The sequence below is a fragment of the Hydra vulgaris genome, chromosome 08, assembly GCF_038396675.1.
Source record: "Hydra vulgaris chromosome 08, alternate assembly HydraT2T_AEP".
Classification (NCBI taxonomy): Eukaryota; Metazoa; Cnidaria; class Hydrozoa; order Anthoathecata; family Hydridae; genus Hydra; species Hydra vulgaris.
In genome coordinates, this window is record NC_088927.1 from 40,328,823 (window position 1) to 40,354,562 (window position 25,740).

Genomic DNA, 25,740 nt, shown 5'->3' on the forward strand with positions numbered 1-25,740 from the left:
TTTGACTCACCCTATATTTACACTACTTACTGCTACCCTGAAGCTAACTGGGATTTGCTTTGTAATTTTCTTTGTGACAGTCCTTGGGCGATATCTTTTTTTTTTCAGCTGATAAATGCGCCTCTTGTGGGTTCTAAATCAAGTCTCATTTTACTTCACGATTTTCACTATTTTGTGCAACTGCTGTATCTAATTGTAATCATTTTTTTCATCTTTTCCAAAAGAAAAATTCTCTTGAGAACAAATGGCTATTATTGCAAGAAATTGATGTAAAAAGGTGCTGTCAGATGCTAAGATCCATTTTTCTCAGCTCACTAAATTTCATATCTTATCTCAGAAGTAAGGCTCAAGAAACTTTCCATCTAACTACCATCTCTCCTTCATGGGACTGATCTTATAAGTTCTTCCAATGATTAGGCAGAACGATTTGCAAAGAACTTTTGAATCTTTTGAATGACCATTCTCTTCCTTCCATTCAATTAAACAGGTTGACCCATTAACCCTTTTGACCCTCTTCTACAGCTTGTGGTTTAGACAACATTCCTGTCATAGTCTTACAAAATCGTTTTCCAAAACTCTCTTCCAGTTTCTATAAACTATTTAATAAGTGCTTGATTGAGTCTTGTTTTCCTGCTTGCTGGAAAATGGTATCTGTTGTTTCAATTTTCAAAAATGCCAGAGAAGGATCTGACCTCTCCAATTATCGTCCAATCAGTCTTCTTTCTGTTAATAGCAAAGTCTTTGAGTCTTTGCTCAACAAACTTTTAACTTCCCATCTTGAGTCAAATAGCTTCACGTCAAACAATCGATATGGATTTCAATCCTCTCGCTCTATGGCTGACTTACTAACTTCTGTGACTGAAAGCTTTTATTGTGCATTAGATGAGGCTAGGGCTATTGCTCTGGACATATCTACAGCTTTCAGCAAAGTTTGGCATGTAGTTCTTCTCCATAATCTTGTTTCATGTGGTGTATCTGGGAAAGTTTATGAGATAATCAAATCATTTCTTTCTAATTTGCTTTATCAAAGTCATCCTCAAAGGCCAACTCTCTTCTTCATTTCCAATAATTTTATGGGGTACCTCAAGGTTCTATCCTGTTTTGTTTCTTATCTACATTAATGATCTTCCTGACAATCTTACAACCAAAGCAGCTCTTTATGCTGATGATTCAATTTCATACTTCTGTCTTGACAAAAAGTCTTCTCTTTTTGATTGCTTAGAAAAGGCAGTCAATCTTTTATCTAATCTCACTTCCGTAACAGATTGGGGCCTACATTGGCTTGTAAATTTTGACTCCAACAAAACTCAGTTATTTACTGCAAACAACTTTCGCAATTCAGTCAACATTTCTATATTAATGAATGGCAACCCTCTCACTGAGTCCTCTTCTTTACGTCTTCTTTGATTATCATTTACGACTGATCTTTTATGGAAACCATATATACAATCGTTTGCTAAATTAACAACCACTAAGGTTGCTTTTCTTTATTGTGCTCTAAATTTTCTCTCTCCTGATTCCATTCTCTACCTCTACAAGTCTCTTATTCTTACCTGTATGGAATGCTGTTGTTATATTTGGGTTGGTTCTTCTAATGATGCTTCTCTTCAGACAAGTCCAAAGTCCAAAAACTCATTGTAAACATAGTTAGTTCTGCTTTACCTGCAAGGCTTGAGCCTCTTTCCCATAATAAAGTTGCATCTCTTTCTCTTTTCTACAAATACTATCATGGTCACTGCTCAAAGTAGTTACCATCTCTAGTTCCATCAATCAAAACTCATTCCCCTTTGACTTGTCATTCAGCTAAGTCTCATTCGTTTACTGTATCTGTTCCTGCATGCTCTCAAATCTTTTATTTGTTTACTTTTTTTCCCTGCACTTCAACCCTTCGGAACTCTCTCTCATCTTTATGTTTTCCTGACTTATACAACCTACAACTATTCAAGTCTTCTGTCAACTGTTTCCTTGCTCTGTAACTCTATTCTTTTTTTCTCCCAACTTAACAGTGGTTGCTTGCAGCCTTGTTGGGAGTGAATTAGAATTGAAAAAAAAATTACAATAATGCATCATTAATTATGCTACTATTTTGTTTTCTCAGTCGAGATGAAGTCCTCATGTCAATGCCTTGTGATCGTGAAGCAATAGTTTTTTCAATGTCAAATTTTAATAGAGAAAATTCTTCAAAAGAATCTTCTTCAATGGAAGATGAAACAAGAGGAAACTTACAAGCTGGTAAACTTTGATAATTAATTCATTCAGAATTATTTTTTTTAATATTAAGGCATTGATTAATTGCATGATAATTCTGATAAAATAGAAGTTGACTATTTTTAAGCAAGTATTTACATAAAGAATAATTTTTAACAATATTCCATTTTGGATTTTAATGAATTTTGCTGGATTAGCGCACATAAAAATCTTAAAACCTTTGTATATATTGTTTTCCAAAAACTTTTATTAAAGAACTCTTTATTGAGGTTTGATTAAATATGATTGCACTAAATTTCAAAAATGTTTAAGTTCAATTAGCAGTTAGTGGTGCTTCTTATGATTTTGCAGTGTATTTTTGTGAATATAATTGCTGCATTTCTTTTACAACTGATTATTAATTTTTTAACAGATTACATAAATAATTTATTTGATGGATCTCCTGCAACTTAAATTTTTGACCTAACAACTTTATCTTCAGATAATTTTTTTTTGTTATTTGCAATCAGATATTTTACAAGGCATCATTTAATTTAGTATTAAAAAATTCATACTTACACGCAACATTTAAAAACTAATTATAAAACAAAAGCAAACCTAATTTTTTAATTGTTTAAACTTTAGTAGTTTTTCGATTTTGCAGAAAATTTTTGAGTTCTTTGTTCAAAAAATTTTGTTGTTGTTGTTTGTGTCTGTGTGTTTTTTTTTGTTTTTGTTTTAAGTTCTTTGTTCAAAAGTTTTTGTTGTTGTTGTTTGTGTCTGTGTGTTTTTTTTTGTTTTTGTTTTGTTTTTGATAAAGAACTCTAATTTACTGAAATATTTAAGAACTACATTAAATATTGCATTTAAGTTCTTTGCTTCTTTATTATATGCACCCAGCCTGTTTCATCAAAATTTGATGTGGTTCATGTTTTTTAACGATACATTTATGATATGAAACTCGTCACTTTATTTTTTTATTGAGTTTCATATTAAAATGGTGAGAGTTTCTATATTTTAACTTTTTAGAACCAGATGAAAACTTTTTTAAGCTCACTATAGATGATTTGCGTTCAAGACTAACAGATCTTAAAGCAGAACTGTATGTTGTAAATTTTTTTTAATTTTCAAGTTTATTATGTGTATAACTTTTTATAATTAATATTTTTTTGAATATAAAGTTTTTAAGTTATTGGTCTCTTTTTTAATTTCACAGTGGTCCAGATAGTTAAATTGATTTCTTACAAATTTAAATTTTATTTTAATTGAGTTTTGCCATGTCAAAATAAATTTGGAATCTGAAAGAATCAAAGTATTAATTTTCAATTTATCTAAAATAAAAAAATTAATTCATTCCCAACAAAGCTACAGGTGGGAGGCTACAAACAACCATGTTGGGAAGAAGTAGTAAATAAATAATAAATAAAAATATAATTGTAAACAGCAAAAAACATAAAAATTATTAAATTGTTCAGGAAAACTAGAATATGGAAGTACAAAGCACTTGTGTTCAAAGAAAACAATTAAATTAATAAAGATGAAAAAAGCGTAAATGGTTTACAGTAACTGTAAATATGTCATCATGTTCTAAATGATTTTGTTGAATGAAAAGTCACAACAAAATTATTTAGAACATGATGACATGCTTACTTGAGCAGTTATCATAGTATTATTTGTAGAAAAGTTAAACGAAATGTTAAAAGAAGTTAAAAGCCTTATGACAATGTGGCAGAGAATTTGAGCTACTACAGCGGATTCAACTAGATTTCGAATGTATTTTTGCATTTTGTCAAGAAGAGACAGCATCCTTAAAAGATATCTAGCCCAATATAATAACATTGTTTAATACACAGACAGACAAAAATTTTATAGAGGTAGAGTATGGAATTAGGAGTAAGATGGAAGTAAGAAGAAGAATGGAATTAATAATGTTGATGAAATATGTAATGTTGGTGAAATACATAATAATAATAAAGATAATCAAAAATGTCATAACAAAATAAGTAGGTGTAAAATTTAATTGGTCTTTTGGTTTACTTCTAAAAAGTTTAATTATTTGTTATATAAGGGAAACTGTGGTAAAGTGAACTAGTTTTAATATTAGAAAAAAATTATTTAAAGAAGCCTAACATCTTGCACTTTTCAAAATATATAACATTGCATGTATTAGTTACAAGGTGAAACTAAATACTAAGATTGAAAATTAAAATGGCAATATTAAGTATATATTAATATATAATAAATATAAAAATGAATAAGACACTTGCCTCCATAGTATCTTTTTATTTTTTGTTGGTCATTTATTTTTTGAACAAGCATCACCCTTTGTGGCCATTAACTGTACTTTTACTATATCTCTTATGGTCTTATTTCCAGTAAAGCAATCTACATCTGATATCAATAATTGATTTTTTTTGTTTTATTATCATAATATATTGTAAATAATTTTAAAATCATAATATATTGTAAATTGTATCTATTTTTTATTTCTCAATGAAAACATTTTCACAAAAATTATTCTGATCATTGAGATTGGTGCCTGCTGTGATGTTTTGAGGGGTTGTATTACCACAATCATTTACTGAAAAGAGGTAAAAGGGGTACTGAAAAGTACCCCTATGGTATGATATAGAAATGGTATATTTGCTTTGTGGGATATAAGTATACGATGTAAATTTTCCAGAGACATTAAATAAATTAAAAATTTACCAATGTTTTATTATTGTATTACCATTTGACTGCAAATCTAATTGTTTACAAATATCAACAATTTGAATATAAATTTAACAATTGTTATTCACTCCCTAGCGGATTATAAAATGTGCTTCAAAGCAAACACATAAAGTTATTTGTTATTATTTGCACTCAAGCAGCTTGTGAAACATGATGCAATGCAAACACAAAGTCATTATTGCAAATACGAAATGCTAATTTCTATTTAGCTACTTGAAAAAATTATTTTAAACAGCTTGTGCTGACAGGAGCTAAATCATTATTTTGATTGTGATGTAAACAATACTGATAAATCAATAATACAAAAATGGATAATTCAGCGGATCTGATTTTACCTCATAAGGACAATAACCATTTAGTTTGCAGAGAACATTTACTACCTATTGTTTCAATGGAAGATCACTTCAACAACTCATGGGATGATGATGGGTGATTGAATTTATATTATAGATATAGAATAAAATGTGCATATTTTGATTAGTTTGTTTATTACTTGGTGAGATATCAACTGTTCTATAATATAATTTGCAGAGATCTACTTCTATATAAATGTATAGTTTAACCAGAAAAAAATCAATGGTGTACGCATATTTTTAATGTTACCTTAGGGGGATACAAAAACTGACATCATATATAAGGAGGGGTCAGCCAAAAATTGACAGAGTTTGGCAAGGGGGGTCGAAAAATTGAGAAAAATTACTGACATCATTTATGTACAGCCCCTCTGTATACTAATAGCTAGAATTTTACACCATACAGATTTAACTTGGCAAATGACTTCCATGTCAAGTGGCTGTAGCAAATGCAAACAGTGTGCTGGCAAATATAAAATATTTATGATTTTCAATTATTTTTTTTAGTTTATAAAGAAATATGGCTCATGACTATCAAAGATAAGCAAAACAGGTTTCAAAGTGTCTTAACCCTAAAACAATATGGTCAAAGTATTCAGTGAAAACGTTTGCTTCCATCCAACGTTTTTGTCACCCCTCTATGAAACCCTTTAGTTCCCCAGTCATCTGCTCTTTATACAATTTTTTTCTAGCAAATAGAATAAATTGGGGAAAGTTTCTTTCTGCTGGTAATTATGTTGCTTACTAGCAATTGTATTTCTTCTTCTGATCCAGAAGAAATAGTTACAGGATTTTTACTCCCTCTTTTTTTGGGTTAGTACTAACCTTTCCATCAATTTTAGTATGTCATTTGAGCAGGTCTATTCATATCACATTTTAGTATGTCAGTTGAGGAGGTCTATTCATGTCATATTTTAGTAAGTCAGTTGAGCAGGTCTATTCATGTCACATTTTAGTATGTCAGTTGAGCATGTCATTCATGTCACATTTTTCTAATGTAGCTTTAAGTAAAGAAAATGTCAGTTTTGTTACAAGCTAGTTACAAGGCTCTTTAGTCTTTATCAATGACTTTTTCTGCCTAGGTTCATAAAATTTTGAAACTACTGATCACCAGCAACACCATTCCCAAATCTTTTCTGAAATTCATTTTATATATATATATATATATATATATATATATATATATATATATATATATATATTTCATAAATTGCTTTTTATCCAATCTAAATCAGAAAATGCAGATAAAAGCAAAACAAGAGGTTGCCCTTCACCTACTTTTAAGCGTATTATGCCTAGATATCTAGCAATTGTACTTCTTTGAACACCATATTTTTTTTGTAAATTAAATTTGTTTATTCTAAATACTGTGCCAGCTTCCTATGTTTCGAGAATTGTTTGTCAAAAAATTTTGAAATAATTACCCATTTGGATTAACAAAATTTGTAAAGCAAAAAGTTAAAATTAATATCTAAATGTAGAAAAATATGTACTATGCTATAGTATAGAATAGTACATATATAATGTTATATACTATAGTATTTTTATATACTATATACAATAGTACTATATATAGTATTATAAAACCAAACGATCGTTTATACGATGCCCAATGTTTGCTGTAAATTTAACGAACAAATATTTATTTTTTAGTTTAATGAGCGTATCTGACCCACTGTGCCTATTTTAAAAAAATTGTTATTTATTTTGCTACAAATTATCTATAGTTATTTGATTTACTGATAGGTGCTGACATGTGCTGATAGGTGCTGGTATTTTTTTTTTTGATTTTTTTAGAGCTGCAAAAGACGAAGCTATGTTAATGACCAAAGCAATGCGAGAAAAAAAAGAAATGGAAAAGATATCTAACATTGGAAAAGTAATACAATTATCTTACAATATGATTATTAATGTCGTTTGTCAAATAAAATATTTTAGGAAATCAAGATTAAGAATTATGTGCTTCATTGGTTTCTGAGTTAAGTGATTTGTTGGTATCTAAGTTCATTTGACTTTTAACATAAATTAATTTCCTACCACTATACTCCCACAGAAAGTGTTGAATTTTTCCTTCACAATTTCTTCTTACAGAAAGTGTGGAGTTTTCCTCCATACTTGGCATTAGATTACGTAAAGATCTCACTCTGTACACAAATGTACTACGACTTATTTTACTCTACATTGAAATGTACTACGACTTTTTGTTACTCCCTACTTATGTGAAATTTACTAAGACTTTTTGTTACTCCATGCTTAATTGAAATGTACTACGACTTTTTGTTACTCCACACTTATGTGGAAAAGGTTTATTTTTATTCATAAAGTGGCTGCCAGATTGCTTGTGGGTTTTTTTTTACTTATTAACAATTTGAAAAATTAGTATTTTGTTTAAAGAATGATCGGTCAGGTAGCTGTAAGTTTCTTTAATTATTTTAATTTATTTAAATTATTTTCGAGGCTTTTTTAATATTCCTTATAAAAAAATTTTAAAAGTTACTGGATTTAAAAAAGTAAATAATTTTCAAGGCTATTTTTTGGGGCATTTTTAAAAAGAAATAAACAATTTTTTTAAAAAGTGCGCTACTTTCGAGGTATTTTAGGTCATGATAATTATTTTTCTAAAAATTCAAAATTCCAGAACAAATAATACAAGTTTTTAGGTTATTATTTTAATGATTACGGGGAAAGTTGTTCGGTGACCTCAAAAGATAATTTTTTGAAGTATTTTTCATATTATAATAGATATAATATATAATGAATATTATTATTATAAAAAATTAAGATGTTTAAAAAAATAATATAATTTTTTTGTCCGTTATACGATTTATAAATAATATAATAATAAAAAAAAAAAGAAACTAACGGCGCAAACTTTAAAATTTACATACCTATTATTTTCAGATTCCAATTAGGTTCCAGTTCCCAGATAAAATAGTTGTTCAAGCTTTTTTCAGACCTTTAGAAACTGGTGAGAAAATAATGATACAAGTTATTGTTTTGTAGATATAATATTTAATATTAGATATATAATATTTATTATTCTAATTTTGAAAGTTTTTTATGCTATATATATAAATTTATATATATTAAAGTATATTCATATATTTAAGTTCATATATTTAGCAGTTTTAATACATTTCGTATCTATCATACTTTATATCAATTTCATTTATTGGTTTTAACACATTTTAAGTAATGAAAATTTTTAATGTTTATAAATAGTTCAGGTTTTGAAAGAATTTCTTGATTCCTATGTTTCAGAAGATATCTTAAAATACGAAATGTGTAAGTTTATTTTTATTTTTTTATGAACTCTGATTTTGAAATTAATAAAATCAAAGAGTTTGTATTTATTATGTTTAGTTACAACTCCCCCTCGTATTTTTCTTAAAGACTTGAATGCAACACTGTATCAGGTTTGTTTTTTTTTTACATCTAATTTCACCCAAATTGTTAAAATGTATTGCGTTTAGAAATGTTAAAAATTGTTTATTTAGGCAAAGCTATTCCCATCATCTATAATTCATATATCTACTACAAGTATCTGCCGTAAGTATTATTTCATTAGTCTGCAGAATAAATTAGCTCATTAAAATAATTAAGACGTCTTTTATAACCCGCATTTGTTTTTAATGATAAACTGCACAATACATTTTTAGATAACTATTTAAAATCAATTTATTTGGAAAAGATGCATTCGTGGGCCGAAGCAGATGATCTAGTGTCGTCTATAAAAAAGTAATAATATTGTTTGTTTGTTTTTTTAATTAAATTTTTTGAAATGATTTCACAATCATTTAAATGTGTTTATAATAAAAGAAAAATGATTTTTTTTTTTTTTTTTTTTTTTTTTAGGCGATCAAATCCTGAATCTGAGCTTGATAATCATAAAGAATTTAAAACATTGCATTCTTCAAATGTGTCAACCTTACCGAGATCATCAACGTCAACTTTACCAAAAAAAGAATCGTCTCAAGGAAAGCCTAAATGGTTCAAAACTGGAAAGTAACTTTCGTATCGTTTAAATTCATAATGTTAATTTTTTTTAAATGTTGTATTTATAGAAGATAATGTTATTGTAACTGATGTTAACCACGTACATTTCTCGGGACAGATGGGTATTGATTAGAAAGAAATAGCAAAATAAAAGTTAATATCAACAATAAAAATTTTAAAAAGTGTTTTTTAATTTAAAAATAAAAACTAAGCTTTGAATAAATAAGTAAATACAGGGTGGCTAGCGGTCCTTGAAAAACTGGAAAAGTCCTGGAATTTGATAACGGGTGATGCGGAAGTTATCGGACAAAATAAAAACGTCAATAACTTATTTGTAAATAAAAAAACAAATTACTATTATATTTTTTTTAAATAAAGCATTTATCTTTTAATAAAAATGTACTATTTTTTATATGAAAAAACACCACCATCTGCAATTGATCTCAATTTTGCTCTGAAGCCTTTCATATGCGACTGTAAAAAGTTTAAATCAATTTCTTGTAGTTTTAGTTTAATGCGATCAATTAAAACTTACTCTGTTGAAGCTTGCCAATCTCTCTCGTAAACCTTCTGTGCCAAATATCCCCAAAAATTTTCAATTGGTCGTGCTTGAGGCACATTTGGGGGATTGGATTCTTTATCAACGTAATAGACATATTGGTCCATCCAATTTAGAGAATCTTTAGAATAATGAGTTAACTTGCTAAATCTGGCCAAAATAAATAGTTGAAGTCTCCATGATATTTGTGAATAAATGGAAGAAGTCGTTTTTCTAAACATTCATTAATATAAATTGATGAATTGATCGCTACAGCCTTGGAAGTGCAAAACAATGGCTCGGACATACCACGGTCAGATATGGCTATCCACATTAATAATTTTTTTGGAAATTTCTCTTTTCCTATAAAACGAACACTTTCTGGGCATGTCTTTTTGTTGTTTGTGTAGTATCCAGAATTTCCAGGCATGTTGTCCCCTGCAAAACAAAAGTATTTTTCGTCATCGATGACTAGAAGCGATTTTGTGTTATAGAGTTGGTTAACTAGTTTCCTGCTTCTTTTCTTTGCCTTTATTTGTTGTTCTATAGTGTACTTTGGAGTCTTTTCACGTTTTCTATATTTAATATTCATTTTTTTTAACAGACGACCAATTGTTGATTTATTTACACCAAATTTAATACCTATTTTTCTCTGACTGACCCTTTTTCGATTGTTGACAAGTCTCGTTAATTCGGCTTTCTTTTCTCTAGTCCAGGATGTCGGACGACCAGGGTGCTTTCTATCAGAAAACGATTGAACAGTTTCAAGTCTTTTTAGGTTATCATATATTTTGCTTGGAGCAAATCCTTCCTTTTCAAAATGATTTACGATTTTTTTTTTATATATAATGTTTATTTACAAAAAACATTTTTAGTCGCTTTCGAAAAGACTCTCGTTCAGCTGCATTTAACATCATTTTAAATAATTGTGTTTCAAATAATAAAGTTTATATTTTATAGAACGTTTATGCCTACGCATAAAACCACAAAAACTAATTATTATGCTCAAATAATGAAATTGAGATTTGTCCGATAACTTCCGCATCACCCGTTAGAGCCTGAAAAAGTCTAGAAAAACACCCCTTTTAGCAATAATTCCTGGAAATCCTGGATTTTTTTTCTGAAATAGTTCAATATTTCGTTTTAATTTTACAATGTTATTAATTTTGCGTAGATTTATACTGAATTTGACAATTATGTGTTTAACTGTAATGCAAAAAATGTTTAATGTTATTGTGAGTATTATTAATATCTATTAATAAAGGTATTTTTCTTTTTCATATTTTTTCATAAATCAAGGTATTTTGTTTTTTTCTTGCTGAGAAAAGCTCAATATATCGTTGAAAAATCCAAAAAAATTTTAGAATTATGAATTAGTTATTGGCTGGCCACCCTTAAATAATTTTAAGTAAATAAATAAATATGATTTAAATAGCAAATCAATATTCGGTACAACATAGCAGCAAAACAAAAATTGTTGGTATTACCAAGTAGAACTCATGTGTAACTCTTCTTTTGAAAATAAAGACAAAATCAAAGTGATCGGAAACCTTTTGAGGTGGGAGTAAAAAAAGTTGGAGCTTTGGTTTGGAATACCAAAAGACTAGATTAGCGCCATTTTTTATCAAATTATAAAGCGTGGACTTAATTCTACAGCTTTCATTGGCGCACTAAGATGTCACTTCATATATTCAACACTCAGTTTCGACATTTGACATTTCGACGTGAACTTTCACGGACAAAATTAAAAGAATTTAATGGTTCGCATCACAGGGTACCTTGTGATGTGTAAGCTATCGCCTGTATAGTTGGCATTCTCAGTCAGCTTGGTTGGCAATATCAACGTTACGCGCCAAGTTTTCTATTGCGTAAATCAGAACTCTTCTACCTTGCTTATTCATTTGTTTTTAAAAAAAATGTTTTAAAACCCAAAAACTCTTTCAAAGGTTTTGTTAAACAATTTGTATTTAAAAAGTTTTCAGTTTCTTCGTAAAATTTCGAAATTTTTTCAAAGTTTCATTTAGACTTCTAATATTTATGTGAAGATTTTTGCTTTTTTAATTAAGGTTTCTATTTTTACATAGAATTTTTATAATTTGTATGGATATAGAAAAGAATTATGTTTTCACGTCTCTAAAAATGTTAGTATCTGGATCTAAGTTGACATATGATCTTAGTATTTATCATGAAAGTTGAAAATATGGAGTTCATAGTCACCCGATTTTGTATTTTTTTTTCAATTAGGAAATAATTTTTTAAAAAGAGTTTCATATAACCAGTTTTTAATTCTTAAATTCCGAATTTTCTTCTTTCGTAGAAAGATAGTGAACAAAAAGTTAAAGATCGCTTTAACTTTTTGTTCACTATCTTTCTACGATTTTTTTTTTAAATCATTAAAACGTATATTATTTCTCTAGTTCTGGAAGTTTGTCATTTTATTCTTTGATAAACTTTTTTTGAGTTATCAATTTTAAGGCTCTTTGATTCTATTATAAATTGTTCATTATATTCGTTTTGAAAAGTCAAAGCTTTGTTTACCTTGATGATTTTTTTTCTTTCTAAATTTTCGTTTGTCATGTCTCTCAAGTAGTGATTCTTCCCAGGAATTTGTTCCCGGGAAATTCCCGGGAAAAATTTTATTCCAATTTCCCGGAATCCCGGGAAATTTTTTTCGGGATCCCGGGATTTTTGTACACACATTTTTTAACTTTCCCGCCAAAGTCAGAGTTTTTTGTTTTCCGGACCATAAGAAATATTGCTTATTTATATTGTTTACATATTGAAATTTATCGCAGCGCATTGGGAATTTTTAAAAAAATGTCCTTAAATCTTAAAACTTCGAAGGTTTGGAGTTATTTTGATCTTAAAAAAGCAGACGAGGCACAATGCAAACATTGTCCAAAAATATTACTATGCAAAGGTGGTTCCACTGTTGGATTGAAGAGGCATTTAGAAAAAATCCATAATATTATTTTAAATAAAGAAGAAGAACCATCAACTAAAAAACGTTGTGTTCAATTAACAATTGATTCCATGACAAAAAAAGTTTCATTGGGAGAACGATTGGCTCGTTTTGCTGCGACTGATGGTTTTTCTATTAATGCAATAACTGAATCGGATCAAATTCGTGAGTTGCTTTGTGATAAAGGCTTCACTATTCCTAAATCGAAAACAGATGTCATGAATCTTATATATATATATTATTTGGAAATAGTCGAAGAAAATAAAAAAAAGATACTCGAAATAAAAGGAAAAAAATGCAAGTTTAGTATAGATTTGGATGAATATTCAAAACATGGCAGAAGATTTATGAATATAAATCTTCACTTTAATGAAGGCTTTATTAATCTTGGATTAGAGCGAATGTTAGGATCGCACAATTCAAATGATTGCCTAGAACTACTCATCAAAAAATTAAACATGTTTAATGTAAGTCTTACAAATGATGTAGTTTGCATAACAACTGATGGTGCTTCTGTTATGGAAAAATTAGGATATACTTCGCCTTCTGAATATCAACTTTGTTTTGCACACGCAATACATTTAGCCGTTGTTGATGTAATATATAAAAAAAAGGTAACAATAATAATCAAAGTACTAATGACAAAGATATTGAAGATGATGTCTTTGATGATGACGATGATTATGATGAGGAGGAGGATCAGCAAAATGAAATTAGTGACCAAGTTCCTGATCTTGTTCCTGAGCTTCATAAAGTTCTTGTTAAAGTTAGAAAAATAGTTGTAACTTTTAAAAGATCTCCTTTAAAAATGAATTCTTTAAAGCGTTATTCTAAAAATGAATTTGGACAAGAGCTAGTGCTAATTTTGGATTCAAAAACTCGTTGGAATTCAATGTTGACCATGATTCAAAGATTTATTAAAGTTAAAAAAGCAGTTTTTAAATCTCTCGTGGATTTCAGTTTAGAAAACCTAATGTTGTCTGATGATGAACTTACAGTAATTGAAAATTTAGCAAAAAGTCTGGAACTTATTGTCTTAGGTTCTGAAATGATTTGCAGAAGGGAAGCAACTTTATTAACAGCTGATAACACATTAAAATTTATGGTTAAAGAACTTGATGTTCAAGATTGCTACCTAGCAAAAGATCTTAAAAATGTTTTAATTGAAAGAATATGTAAAAGAAGAAAAAAAGATCTTGTTGGTTTACTAAAATTTTTAGATAATCCACAATCTTCAAAAAGTGATATGGATGATGACTTATTTAGCATGCCATCTAAAGCAGTTATGATAAATTTAGCGATTGAAATAGCTGGTCGACTTTTTCCCATAATTGAAAATATAGCAAAAGAAAAAGATAGCGATAGAAAACTTAACAATAGTATTATTGATATAAATCAGTTATCTGAATCTATGGCTGCCAGATTAGAAAAATTTGTAAAAAAAAAGATGTTTTTGAAGTCAAGTGCAATAAATCAATTATGCGTCAAGAATTCAATCTGTTTGAAGCTGCTAATAAAAGATCGCATAACTTAGATATGCTTTATAATGCGCTTTTAACTATTCGTCCTTCCAGTGTAGAGGCTGAAAGGGTGTTTAGTTCAACTGGATTTTTTTTTACCAACTATAGAACTAGATTGATCGACATTCATCTCGATGCACTGGTTTTTCTCAGAAGTCACTTTAAATTTGTGAACAGTTACAAAAAATAAATAGAAAAATAGAAAAGTGTATTTAGTTATTTATATTTTCTCTGATGAAGATTTTCCCAGGAATTTCCCGGGATCCCGGGAACAATGTAAATAATTCCCGCTATCCCGGGAATGGAAAAAGTCCGGGAAATCGCAATCCCTACTCTCAAGTTAATTGATTCTTTTTTCCGAATATTCTCCGCTGATGTTTTCGTCTTTTTGAATATTCTCTGCTGATGTTTTCGTGTTTTCGAACATTTTCTGCTGATGTTTTCGTATTTTCCTTTACTTGTAATAATAATTAAACTTTTCGCTATTTTTTTTAAAACAAAAAAGAAAAAACGTACATCTTGCTGAAAGCTCAGGTTTAAAAAAGTTACAAAAAATGTAAAAGTATTTTCTTAATTTTTATTTAAAACTTTTACTGTTGTAGCTTACCATTTCGATATATCATTTCGATACGTTTAAAACTTAATTTCTTAATTTACTTCTATGATTTAAAATATTCAATTTTTGTGCGCTAAAAAAAAAAGCCTCCCCCTCATCTGCCACCTGAATTTTTAATAATTCTGTTTCCAAACCACAACTATGATTATTGCAAAATATTACTGTATGAGGTTTCAGAGTTTTATTGATGCTTGGAAAACACTTAATTTGGACACCAAATGAACCTTAGCATCTCAGTTTGCAAACAAAAAACTAAAGATTACAATTTTTTGATAACTTTACTTTTTTATGTTTGTTTGATTTTTCTGGTACAACTTTCGATTTACCGCGTATTCATACTTGAGTCATAAAACTAAAATATACATAAAAATCAAAAATTAAATGTAAATTTTATTCTGTTTTTATCTTTTTTTTTACAGTGGCTTTTATGGAAACACTATACAGGCTCAGAATAAGCACAGATATGCGAAATCTTATTTTGAAAGAAAGCCTTAAATTGTTAACGTTTGTTAAAAATTTAATTGAAACAATCAAAACGTATATAAAAAACAGAATTGCTTTACAAAACTAAATAAAATAAAAATTTATACATAAACCTTTTGATTTAACTTTTTTACATTAAAAAAGTTTTTTTCTTTTTTTATTTTCACACCTCAAAATAATTGTGATTTTTATAATACAAAATATTATCTTAAAGGTAAAGATTCATGAAATTATGTTGTTTCTTAATTTCACATTAAAATTTTAAATTACGTGTTGTCTTTCAATTACATAATTTCTTAATTAAAACTTTCATACTTTTACTTTCATATTCTTATTTTTTTCTATTTTTTTTGCGGACTAATAATAGTTATTATATTATTTAGGGATATTCCGTAAAGTAGGTACGCAGTTATGGAGGGAGGAAGTTACCCAAAAACGTATAAATGCATACAAGGGGGTGTTTAAGATTTCAAGTTTTTAACCCTCCCTCCCCTTGTATGCATTTGTGCGTTATTGGGTAACTCCCTCCCTCCATACATGCGTACGTACTTTACGGAATACCCCTAAATATAATAAAATCTATTACTAGTATGCACGCGGTTTGGCTATTTAAAACTATATATATATATTTTTTAACAAAATTGAATTTCACGATTTTAAAAAATCACAATTACGTTTTGTTCATAACGAGTAATGAACCAGAGCAATGTCGAATTAACTAAAAAAGTTTTGTATTTAATGTTTTGAAAAATGTATGAGTTTGAGAAAGAAGAGGGGCGGTTTGTAATAAATAGTACGTACATACGCTGAAGGAGGTCGTTGAAAGCATAACGGTGCGTACAAGGGAGGCCCTAAAGCAGTAGTTTAACTGTGTGCGTATTTTGAGAACGTTTCCTTACTATAAATTTGTATTTATCACGCATTATTTTCCCCAAATATTACATCAAAATTAAACATTGGTTGCTTTAATTTTTTTTTTTTGCTAGTACCACCGTAATAATATTCAATAGTGATGTGTACTTGAAACTTTAGTTCTTCAACAAGAAATATTTTGTTCATCAGCTTTTCAAAATTTAAGTTGAAAACAAAGTTCTATTTAAAGTTTGCCATTTTACCTAGCATTTGAAAGCCAGTTCTGTAAATCTTCAGTACATGTTCTGTTTTCTGTTACAACTTAAAACTCTTAATGACCAACGAGTAGGCATAAAGATGCAAAAACGTCCTGCAACAACCCCCTTGCATCTATTTTAAAATTACACTTTGCATATAGTACTTCACAAGTGATTAGATACAAATGTATGTAACTCAAGTATGCGACGGTGTATGTAACCCAAGATGTTGCATTATGACAATTTACAAGAGACAGATTAATGAATTTTCACATTTGCTTCAACACACACATAAATTAGTATTTTTTTCTCAAATAGATTTTTTTATATCAACATGAGTAAATTTTTACGAAAAATAAAATACAGTACTTAATATCAAAATAAAGCTACTTTAAAATTTAATTCCAAAATCTTTTTTTTGTTTGTTTTTATTCCATATTTTGACTAATTCACCTTTCCGCTTAAATGGTATTTGTATGTTTATGTTATGTACTTTATTTGTATGTACGTTATATACGCTTAAATGGTATTTGTATGTACATTATGGTATTTGTATGTACGCGGAAGTAAACAACAAAAATAAGTCAAGTAAAATGTCAAATATTGAAAGAACTGAGATTGTCCCAATAGACTTTGGTGTATTTTATTTCAGACTTTTATTTATGTATTATCTAGATTTTTATTTATGTATTATCTAGTTTTTTTCACTTTATGGTATGCATTTTAGTGTATTACATATTGCATTTTTACAAAATCATTATTTTCGTCGTCAAATTCTTTATACATACAAGTTCTGAAATGAGGAACCTCGCATATCAGCTAAAACATTTTAAAACACGTTAGATAATTCCTAATAACATAGAATGCATTTATTTTCCCTAAAGTTTAGTGTTTTAAGGGTTATAAAATTTGAATTAAAAAAAATTTGCAAAGCAAAAAAGTCAAATAACAAAACTTTTTAGTTTTTAGTCAAATTTTAAAAATTATATTATTGGAGTAAACCTTGCACTTTATAAGACTTCGAAGAAAAGATAATGACAAGTGCACCAAACGATGTTGTTTAATTAAAAAACAAACAAAAAAAAGTAGGGATTTTACATGTTGTGTACCTAAACGCTTTAGCAATTTAGTAAAACATAAAAATTTATTATTTTATGCATTTCCCAACAAAGAAAATATTGAAGAATAAAAGAAAATATTAATATCTAATAATTTTTACATGCTTTAAAATATTAATTTCTAATTATAATTTTTATATGCAAACTTTTACATTTTTTCAAATGTTTTTTAGCCATAAACTGAAAATAATATGTTTTTAAACAAGGTAAAATTTTAATGAACCGGTTTTCATTTTTAAATTTAATTGATTGCACAAAAAAGTATTCATTTGTGTATAGAACAAAATCTATTTCGCTAGTTTCTATAAAACTTTGATACATTGATATTGGTAAAATTAACTGTTTGATTTTTAATTTTTGCTGTCCATCTACTATTTCTATACGAAAAAGTTTTATTTGAACAAGCTTGTTGTACAGAAAGATTTCTTTTTGAAAAAGAGCACTTTAGTTCAATCATTTGGTAGTTGTCTTATAACACAACAGTTAATACACAACCCATCAGGGCTACAATCAGCCATGCCGTTTAGGATTTTTAACCAGATCATGTTTTTTTGCATCACAGTTAACTTTTTCTTTAAACTTTTCATTAGCAATATCTTCTTTTTTAATACTCCATTAACAAGCTTGTGATTGCAATCTACAATCAGAGTTTCTTATAAACTTTTTTAACAATGAAGTTGGAGGAATATTATTATATGGTTTATAGCTGTACCGAAATTCGATGCAGTAAGTTTTTTATTTTGTTCTTCAAACAATTTTTGTTTTTGTATTGATCTTTAGTTTATGATTCAATTTGAATTATTTTCTCAATATTGATTAACAAGAGATAAGTTTTTTTTTGTTAAGTTCATTTCGCCTTTCAATATAAATACAGTTTTCATATACATACATATACAATAAAATAAATAGCTGGAGCAAGAAGAAGACATGTCTTATCACCGAGCACCATTTTTATAAAATCGTAATTTACAAATATTTTATTGTAAAGACGTAAATATATAAACTAGAAGATAATATCGTATTGTTTTTTATTAGTTGTAATTACATAAAGTAGTATAATAGTAACATAAATTGCTAAACTGCTTACATTTTCTAGAATAGCAAAAAAAAAAAAAAATAGATATTACTCACATACATATATATACCATTCAGAGAGAGAGGTAATATCATTAATAAACTTTGTTATATGGATTTTGATAATATATTTTGTTTTTAATCTTAATTATTATATTTGAGTTAAACTTTATTTAAAAGAAATATTTAAAATTAGGCATAGCGTAATCCATAAACAAGAAGTACTGTTTAGATTCTTTTTTAAATAGATCTAGCGAGGTTATCTTTTTATTAGTTGTCTGAAAATGTTTTCCATAGATATGGCCCACAATACTTAATTGAGTATGAGCTCAATTTCTAACTATATTTTGGAATAACAAAGTTGTTTTTCAATCTTGTAGTGTATTTATGACAGGTTTCACTAAAATAGGATTCAAATATTTTTGCAGATAATCCTAACTTAGTTCTATACATAATGACTAAAATTTGGTGTAAATTGATTTTATGTATATTTAATGTTTCAATTAAACACAGGAAAGGTTCGCAAGGTTCTTCTTTCTTAGCACCAAGTACAATTCGACATGTTTTTGTTTACTGAAAAGTTTTTATAGTTTTGTATGACTAGTACTTGCCCAAGCGATGTTAAGTATGTTGAGTAACTATGAGTAAAAGCAAAGTATAAACTTTTTAGGGATTTAAAATTAAGAAAAGATTTAGCTCTATATAACAATCCAATAGTTTTTGAAATTTTTTTATATGAAAATTCCATCGTAAATTTTCATCCAACTCCACGCCTAAAAAGTTTACTGAAGATTACTTTTTAATAATAGTTTTGTTTATAAGATTTATGGATATAATATATTATATTATGATATAAGATTTGCTAATTTCATATCATAAGATATAAGATTTTATTTATAAGATATTAGATATTATAAGATATAAAATTTGCTAATTTCAATGGGATTTTATCAATTTTATTTGATTTATGGAATAGTAAAAATTTAGTTTTCTCAGTATTGAGAGAAAGTTAGTTACTTAAAAACCACTCATAAATTTTTTCTAATTGTTCATTAACGCGTTTAAAAAATTTTAATATCTGTGTGAATAAAAAAGATTGGACATGGTCTCATTATTTATAGTGTTCTAGAGCGAAGTAGCTCTATACAACGTACAGCATGAATCATAATGGTGGAAAAATGAGTTTTTTGCTACAACGGAGTTTATGCGTCAGATTTTTATAGTAAAAAGATTTTTCATAAATATTGGATTTAGACAATTATTAGGTTTAAAAGTTTCCATCATAAAAAATCTCAATTTTCTTAGATGGATTCTTGGATTATTATCAAAATTTAATAAATTTATCCAGTGACAAATCAAATCTTTTATAGACTATACTTAGAGCTTCTTTATGAATTCTATTTATTTGATTGTCGTTTAGTTTTGAACAAAGCATCCAAACTTGAGGACTTGAGAAAAACTCAAACTTGAGAAAAGTTAGACAAATTATCATAAAAGCATTAAACCGCAAAAAAGATTTATCATCGGATAAAAAATTTCTTAAGCGGGAAAGTTCAAAACATTTACTATTAGCTTTACTACATAACTGTTTAATGCGTTTCTCAAACTTTAGATCTTTATCAATTGTTATACCAAGTACTTTTACCATATCGGAGGCTAGAACCCTTATATTTCCTATTTTTTAGCGATAGATTTTTCTGTGTATTTTAAGCCATTTAAAAGAAATTAGAACTTACCTGGGTTAGCAACCATCGAGTTTAATTGAAACCAAATGGTGGTATTGGTTGCTTCTTTTTGCAAACAAAAAATAACCTCCTCAAAGCTATAATCAAAGCATCAATAATGTTTCAAATAAATAATATATCATAACAAGAATTTAAGTTTTTATGGAGGTTGTTGCAAATTTTTCGCTCGAAAATTTTTTAAACGATTTAAGTATTAGTTTTTTAGGTGATAACTCATAAAACGTAGATCTAAACATTGTGTATGATGATGATCACTCACACCAGTACAAAAGGTATTCGAATGTTGAAAGCACAACTTTCTATTAGTGAGTATAAGATCTATACATGAAGGTTTACTAACCGATTTAAAACAAGTTGGTTGTTTAATTAAACTAATGCATTGATAAAGTTGAAGGAATTCCTTCATTATTTTTCCGAAGGTTAAATATTAAAATCACCAATTAGAATCTATATGTGATTGTCAATAAAAGTCAAGCACTTCTTTTAGGTGATTGAAGAAATAGTCACAATTCTGGTTTGGGGTTTTATAAACAGCAGTCACTAGTCATTTCCACACTCTTAGTTTATTTTCAAAAGTGATATTTTAAATGTCATCAGGAAAATTATTTTTTGTTAACCTTTTAGAAGGAATATTATCATTGATGTACACAAGAATGCCTCCGCTATATTGAGAAATACCCAGCCGATAGGGGGTTTTATAACCTGATAAGAACTGATTAGTTTGAAATGAGCCGTTTAATTTAGTTTCACTAATGATAAGAACATCAACAGTTTTATTTATAAAGATAGTAATATCTGAAAAATTATTAAATTTTACATTTTATAAGTATCTGAAAAGTTATTAAATTTATATTTACAAACGCTATTAAGGGCCAAATATTCAAAAAACGTCAGTCAGCGTTTATAAATATAAATTTGATATTAATCAAATTTATATCTATAAACGCTGACTAACATTTTTTGGATATTTGGCCCTTAATTTATCCAAATCAGAATTTAGTCTAAGATCTTCATTAATACTTGGTAGGTAAGTTTGGTGATCTAAAATCACATCGGAATTTCTACGAAATAGACTTTAGATATGCAATTAAGTTCATGGCTAATCTATCAGATCCTCGCGTATTAAAGTGGAGACCACGTAGCCTCAGGTGGTCGTTAGACAAACTTGAGTTATCAATAATATTATTATTACTCAGTTTTAATTTATCGGTTAAACGTATCGTGGTAAGTTGAGCTTTTGCATTATCGAATCGACGAATCGGTGTAGACATGATTATTGAACAAGTTGACTCTAACTTTAACTTGAACTTATGAATTTTTTTCCCTTTAACTCTCATTAAGACAGAGTCTCCACATAGTATTGTTCCTGCTGGTTATCTTTATCAGCATTGCGTGTTTTTTTTTTTTTGTTAACGTAAGGATAAACTTGAACAACATTGCTTTCTTGATTTTTTATGATTTTTTTTTTTTTTTTTTGCAATCGCAGAACGAGCATAGTTTTCGTGCAAGATTTTTATAAACTAAAAAATTGTAATGCATTTTTTTCCTGACCGAGAAAAGTTGGTTTTTAATATTTTTTAACTCATGATTTCATTGAAAATTTATTTCATTATTAATAACAATTGTTGATTCAGCTGGTTCAGAAATATTATCTGTATATTAGATTAGAATATAAATTAGATTAAAAGTAAAAATATTCTTTCATAAAACGTTGAAATTAATTTGAACACATACAAGGCTTACTGTGCAGTAACCGAGGTAACGCTTATCAAACTGTGATCGATGTATAAAATAAACAACTCTATCAACTTAAAAAAGCATTTTACAAAAACTGCCATTTGTTAAGTTTGTGTCCTACCTCAAACTGATACTCATTACAAAAATTATTAATTGGCAGTTGATAGCAACAGTCCACTTAAGTTTTAATTTACAATAGTAAATGATCATACAATTTCTCTATTTAAGAAAACATTTTAAAAGTTTTCAATTTCTAAACGACAAATTGGACATCTTTTGTTTCTGTCATTTGCAAGGATATCTAAACATCGAAGACACATACAAAAGTGTCTACACGGCAGAACAACAACTTCTAAAGGAAGTGCAAGGCATATCTTGCACAATGTCTCCGCAGGCCTGGTCTCTTGTTGATAATCCTGAACATTCTCTTGTGGATTTTCGTCCTAAAATTCAATTTCAAAAATGAAATTAAATAAAAACATTCTAATGGTACCTTACAAAAAAAAATTATACTACAGCAAATTTTATGTTTTCGTCCGAAAACATCTAATTTGCTGTAGTATAATAATAATGTAGTCTAATCACCCTATCCAAGATATTAAAATATTTAATTGAAACGCTTACTTCACCAAATTATTTCATTTTTAGTACTATTTAATGTGGATGAGTTTTGACAATTTAATTTACCTGCTCTTGTTCTGTATCTCCCACTGATGTGAGTTTGATGTCATTAAAGAAGAAAGCTGAAGCCTCAAGAAACTTTTTTGGAATACCTTAAGGGATTACAAAATAAATCAAGTTACTTTGTTATGAGTTTAATCGATAGAATTTAGCCTGTACAATTTTTATTCAAATATAAAAATACCTAATGATATATATCGTCTAGAAATCTCTAGAAGCTAGGGTGAACAGCCATGCATCTATTCATTTTTGAATGCAGTACTTCCGAGACATTGTTGGTTCTGAATTGAAGTCCATGCACAGAAAAAAAAGCTGGGGTTTGTGTTGTCATCCAATACTTCTCAACGTAATACACAAACTTTCTCATTTTTTCACTAGTTTCAATGTTAGCAAATCGACTCATCTCTGTTTTGAGTAAATCTACTTCTGTTCGGATGAGTACAAGAGGCAAGAGGCACATGGCAACGATTTTCCGGCCCCACCTCCTAATTGCAGGGTTGTTGATGTACTCAGATTGAAGACCAACGGCTTTGATTTTTCTCAAAATTGCCTGGCCGTAATGGAACCGGCAACCAGTCAATCTTATTTCAGGAAAGACAACCTTCAAGACACTGCCTATTGCTGCCTCATAATCAGCCATAGAATTTCATGGTTGAAAGTCACTTGAAAGTTTCTTATTTTTCTAGATATGGCGATGTAAATACCTTCTTTTCTTCCCGTCATAAGTACATGAAACACGGGAAAGACAATATCACAATGCTTAATGGAGATATTTAGTAGTTGACCTTCTTTAAAGATGCTAGGAACAACGCGAAATGTTGCATCAATAAAAATAATTGTTGAGCCTGAAAAAATGAATAAATTTGTAAGAGTTCTGAAAAATATTACAAAAATAGAATATTCTGAGCAAGCTAAGGTTAAAAGATGTTGAATGAATTTCTAAAAAAGTTTCACAAAAAGTCATCAATTTTAAGCTAAATTACTGTGCTACCTGAAAGTATTTGTAGTAGCGCTGATGAACAAAACAGTATAGCCAATTGGTCTTCAAATCTAACGATTCCTTTCAGAATATTGGTAAATGGATTTGGCTCAGATATTGCCAGTACTGCTTCTTCTTCGTTGTTGGGATTTGCACTATACTGAGTTTTTCTTGCACCACGAAGTATCTGTTCACATTTTAAGTAAGATAAAGAATTTTTAACATTTTCAGGACAGTCTTGAATGATTTCCATGTAAATCTGGCGTAATGGTATTTGTGTAGTCTCAGCTTTCAGCCTCATTTTTTCCATCGCTTCCAAATGCCTAAAATAATCTGTTTTGGAATCACAAGAATGGCCTCGCCTTGTCTCAAGTAAATCACTTCCTTCACGTATTTTTGCAGTTCCAAAACACAGTTGATAGTTTTTGCATTTTAAATAAATGTAACCGTTGTGATTCTTGTTTTTTATACAGCAATTATTCCCAGCTATGTAGAGGAATGAATTTCTTTTTTCACCTTCAACTTTTTGATACTCCGTTCTGTTGTTATTATTCTACCAACTACAAGATGTTATTTTTCAATTTATTATGTAAGACTGTATTCCAAACAGCAAGCGCTTTAAATTTATATTACAAAAGTATAAAACTTATAAAATTTATAAACGCTAAAATAATCGAAAATTCGATCGAAATTTTTTCGGTTCTAAAATTATTTATGACATTTCGATTAATAATTCGATCGAAATTTTTTCGGTTTTAAATACATTTACGATTTTCGATCGAAAATTCGATTGAAACTATTGCGGTTCTAATTTTTTTCGTGAATATTTTCGGTTGTGTAATAAATTTCTCATATTCGGTTCTAAATTGAAATTTAGGATTCGGTTGAATCATTAGACGCCCCGATAAATATATTTAATTTTAGCCGCAAAGCATTGTGGGATGTCTTGCGTGACCAAATAATCATAACAGTACGCAACTCTTCGTGAAATATAAAAATTTTTGCGTTATTCTTACCAGAGGGCTTCCCATTAAAAAAATTTTCTTTTATAAATTAAAATAATTTCAAAACTATTTTATAACATTGCATATATAAAATTCATATATCATCTAACATTAATTTGTTGACGCAGTTAAAGTTTGATGTAAATTTAACATGTTTTGCATTTTAATCATGTTACCACTGTACTCGTTTCATATTAGTTTAAATATATACCCCATATTAGTTTAAATATATATCCCTTAACTAGATGCTAAATATATAGTTAATAATACTGAAAGTAAAAACAACGACTATAAATAAGAAGTATCTTGTTTCAAGAACTATCTTAAAAATAAAATCAAGTATGTATAATGCGAGCTAACTTTTTTTTACATGCCTTGTTTCGTGGTGCCTGATTTCGATTATGATATGCACTAAGTTTATATGATAAGATATTCTCATATAAACATAGTGTCTGATTAAACTTTCTTCTAAATGAAAAGCAATCTGTTCAATATCAATATGTTCAAGATCAATATGTTCATCATAAAGAAATGTAAAATTGCAATCGTTTTTTATTACTTTAATAATTTGTTGTATAATATTTTTTTTAGTTAATAAAAGTTTCATTTGCATTATAAAAACAGTTTCCATTTTGTGTATAGGTTTTATAAAAAAGAATCAGTATTAAATAAGTACTTTCACGGGGTGCCACACTTAAAAGAACTTGTACACGTTTTTGACAGACTTCAACTTTCTTTATCAAATCATCTGCAATTGATTTCAAAACCTGCTTAATTGACTATGAAACTGAATCAGTTGAAAAATTTTGTATGCATGTTGTATCACATCAAAAAGAACTTTTTTAAGTTGAGCGTAAAACGCCTTATCTATCTTAATACAATTCAACATAACTTATATACAAACT

At 28.3% G+C, this 25,740-nt stretch overlaps 1 protein-coding gene across 1 annotated transcript in view; it reads left to right on the forward strand.

The window, feature by feature from the left end:
* Nucleotides 1-9,355, forward strand: part of LOC100198168 (tether containing UBX domain for GLUT4) — a 45,192-nt gene extending 35,837 nt beyond the window's left edge. Inside the window, exons 11-19 of the mRNA XM_065803705.1 lie at nt 2,099-2,232; nt 3,217-3,289; nt 7,071-7,152; nt 8,175-8,241; nt 8,496-8,558; nt 8,637-8,689; nt 8,771-8,822; nt 8,933-9,011; nt 9,129-9,355. Of these exons, the coding sequence (XP_065659777.1) occupies nt 2,099-2,232; nt 3,217-3,289; nt 7,071-7,152; nt 8,175-8,241; nt 8,496-8,558; nt 8,637-8,689; nt 8,771-8,822; nt 8,933-9,011; nt 9,129-9,282 (757 nt within the window). The 3' untranslated portion in view covers nt 9,283-9,355. The remainder of the gene's footprint in view (nt 1-2,098; nt 2,233-3,216; nt 3,290-7,070; nt 7,153-8,174; nt 8,242-8,495; nt 8,559-8,636; nt 8,690-8,770; nt 8,823-8,932; nt 9,012-9,128) is intronic.
* Nucleotides 9,356-25,740: the final 16,385 nt, after the last annotated feature.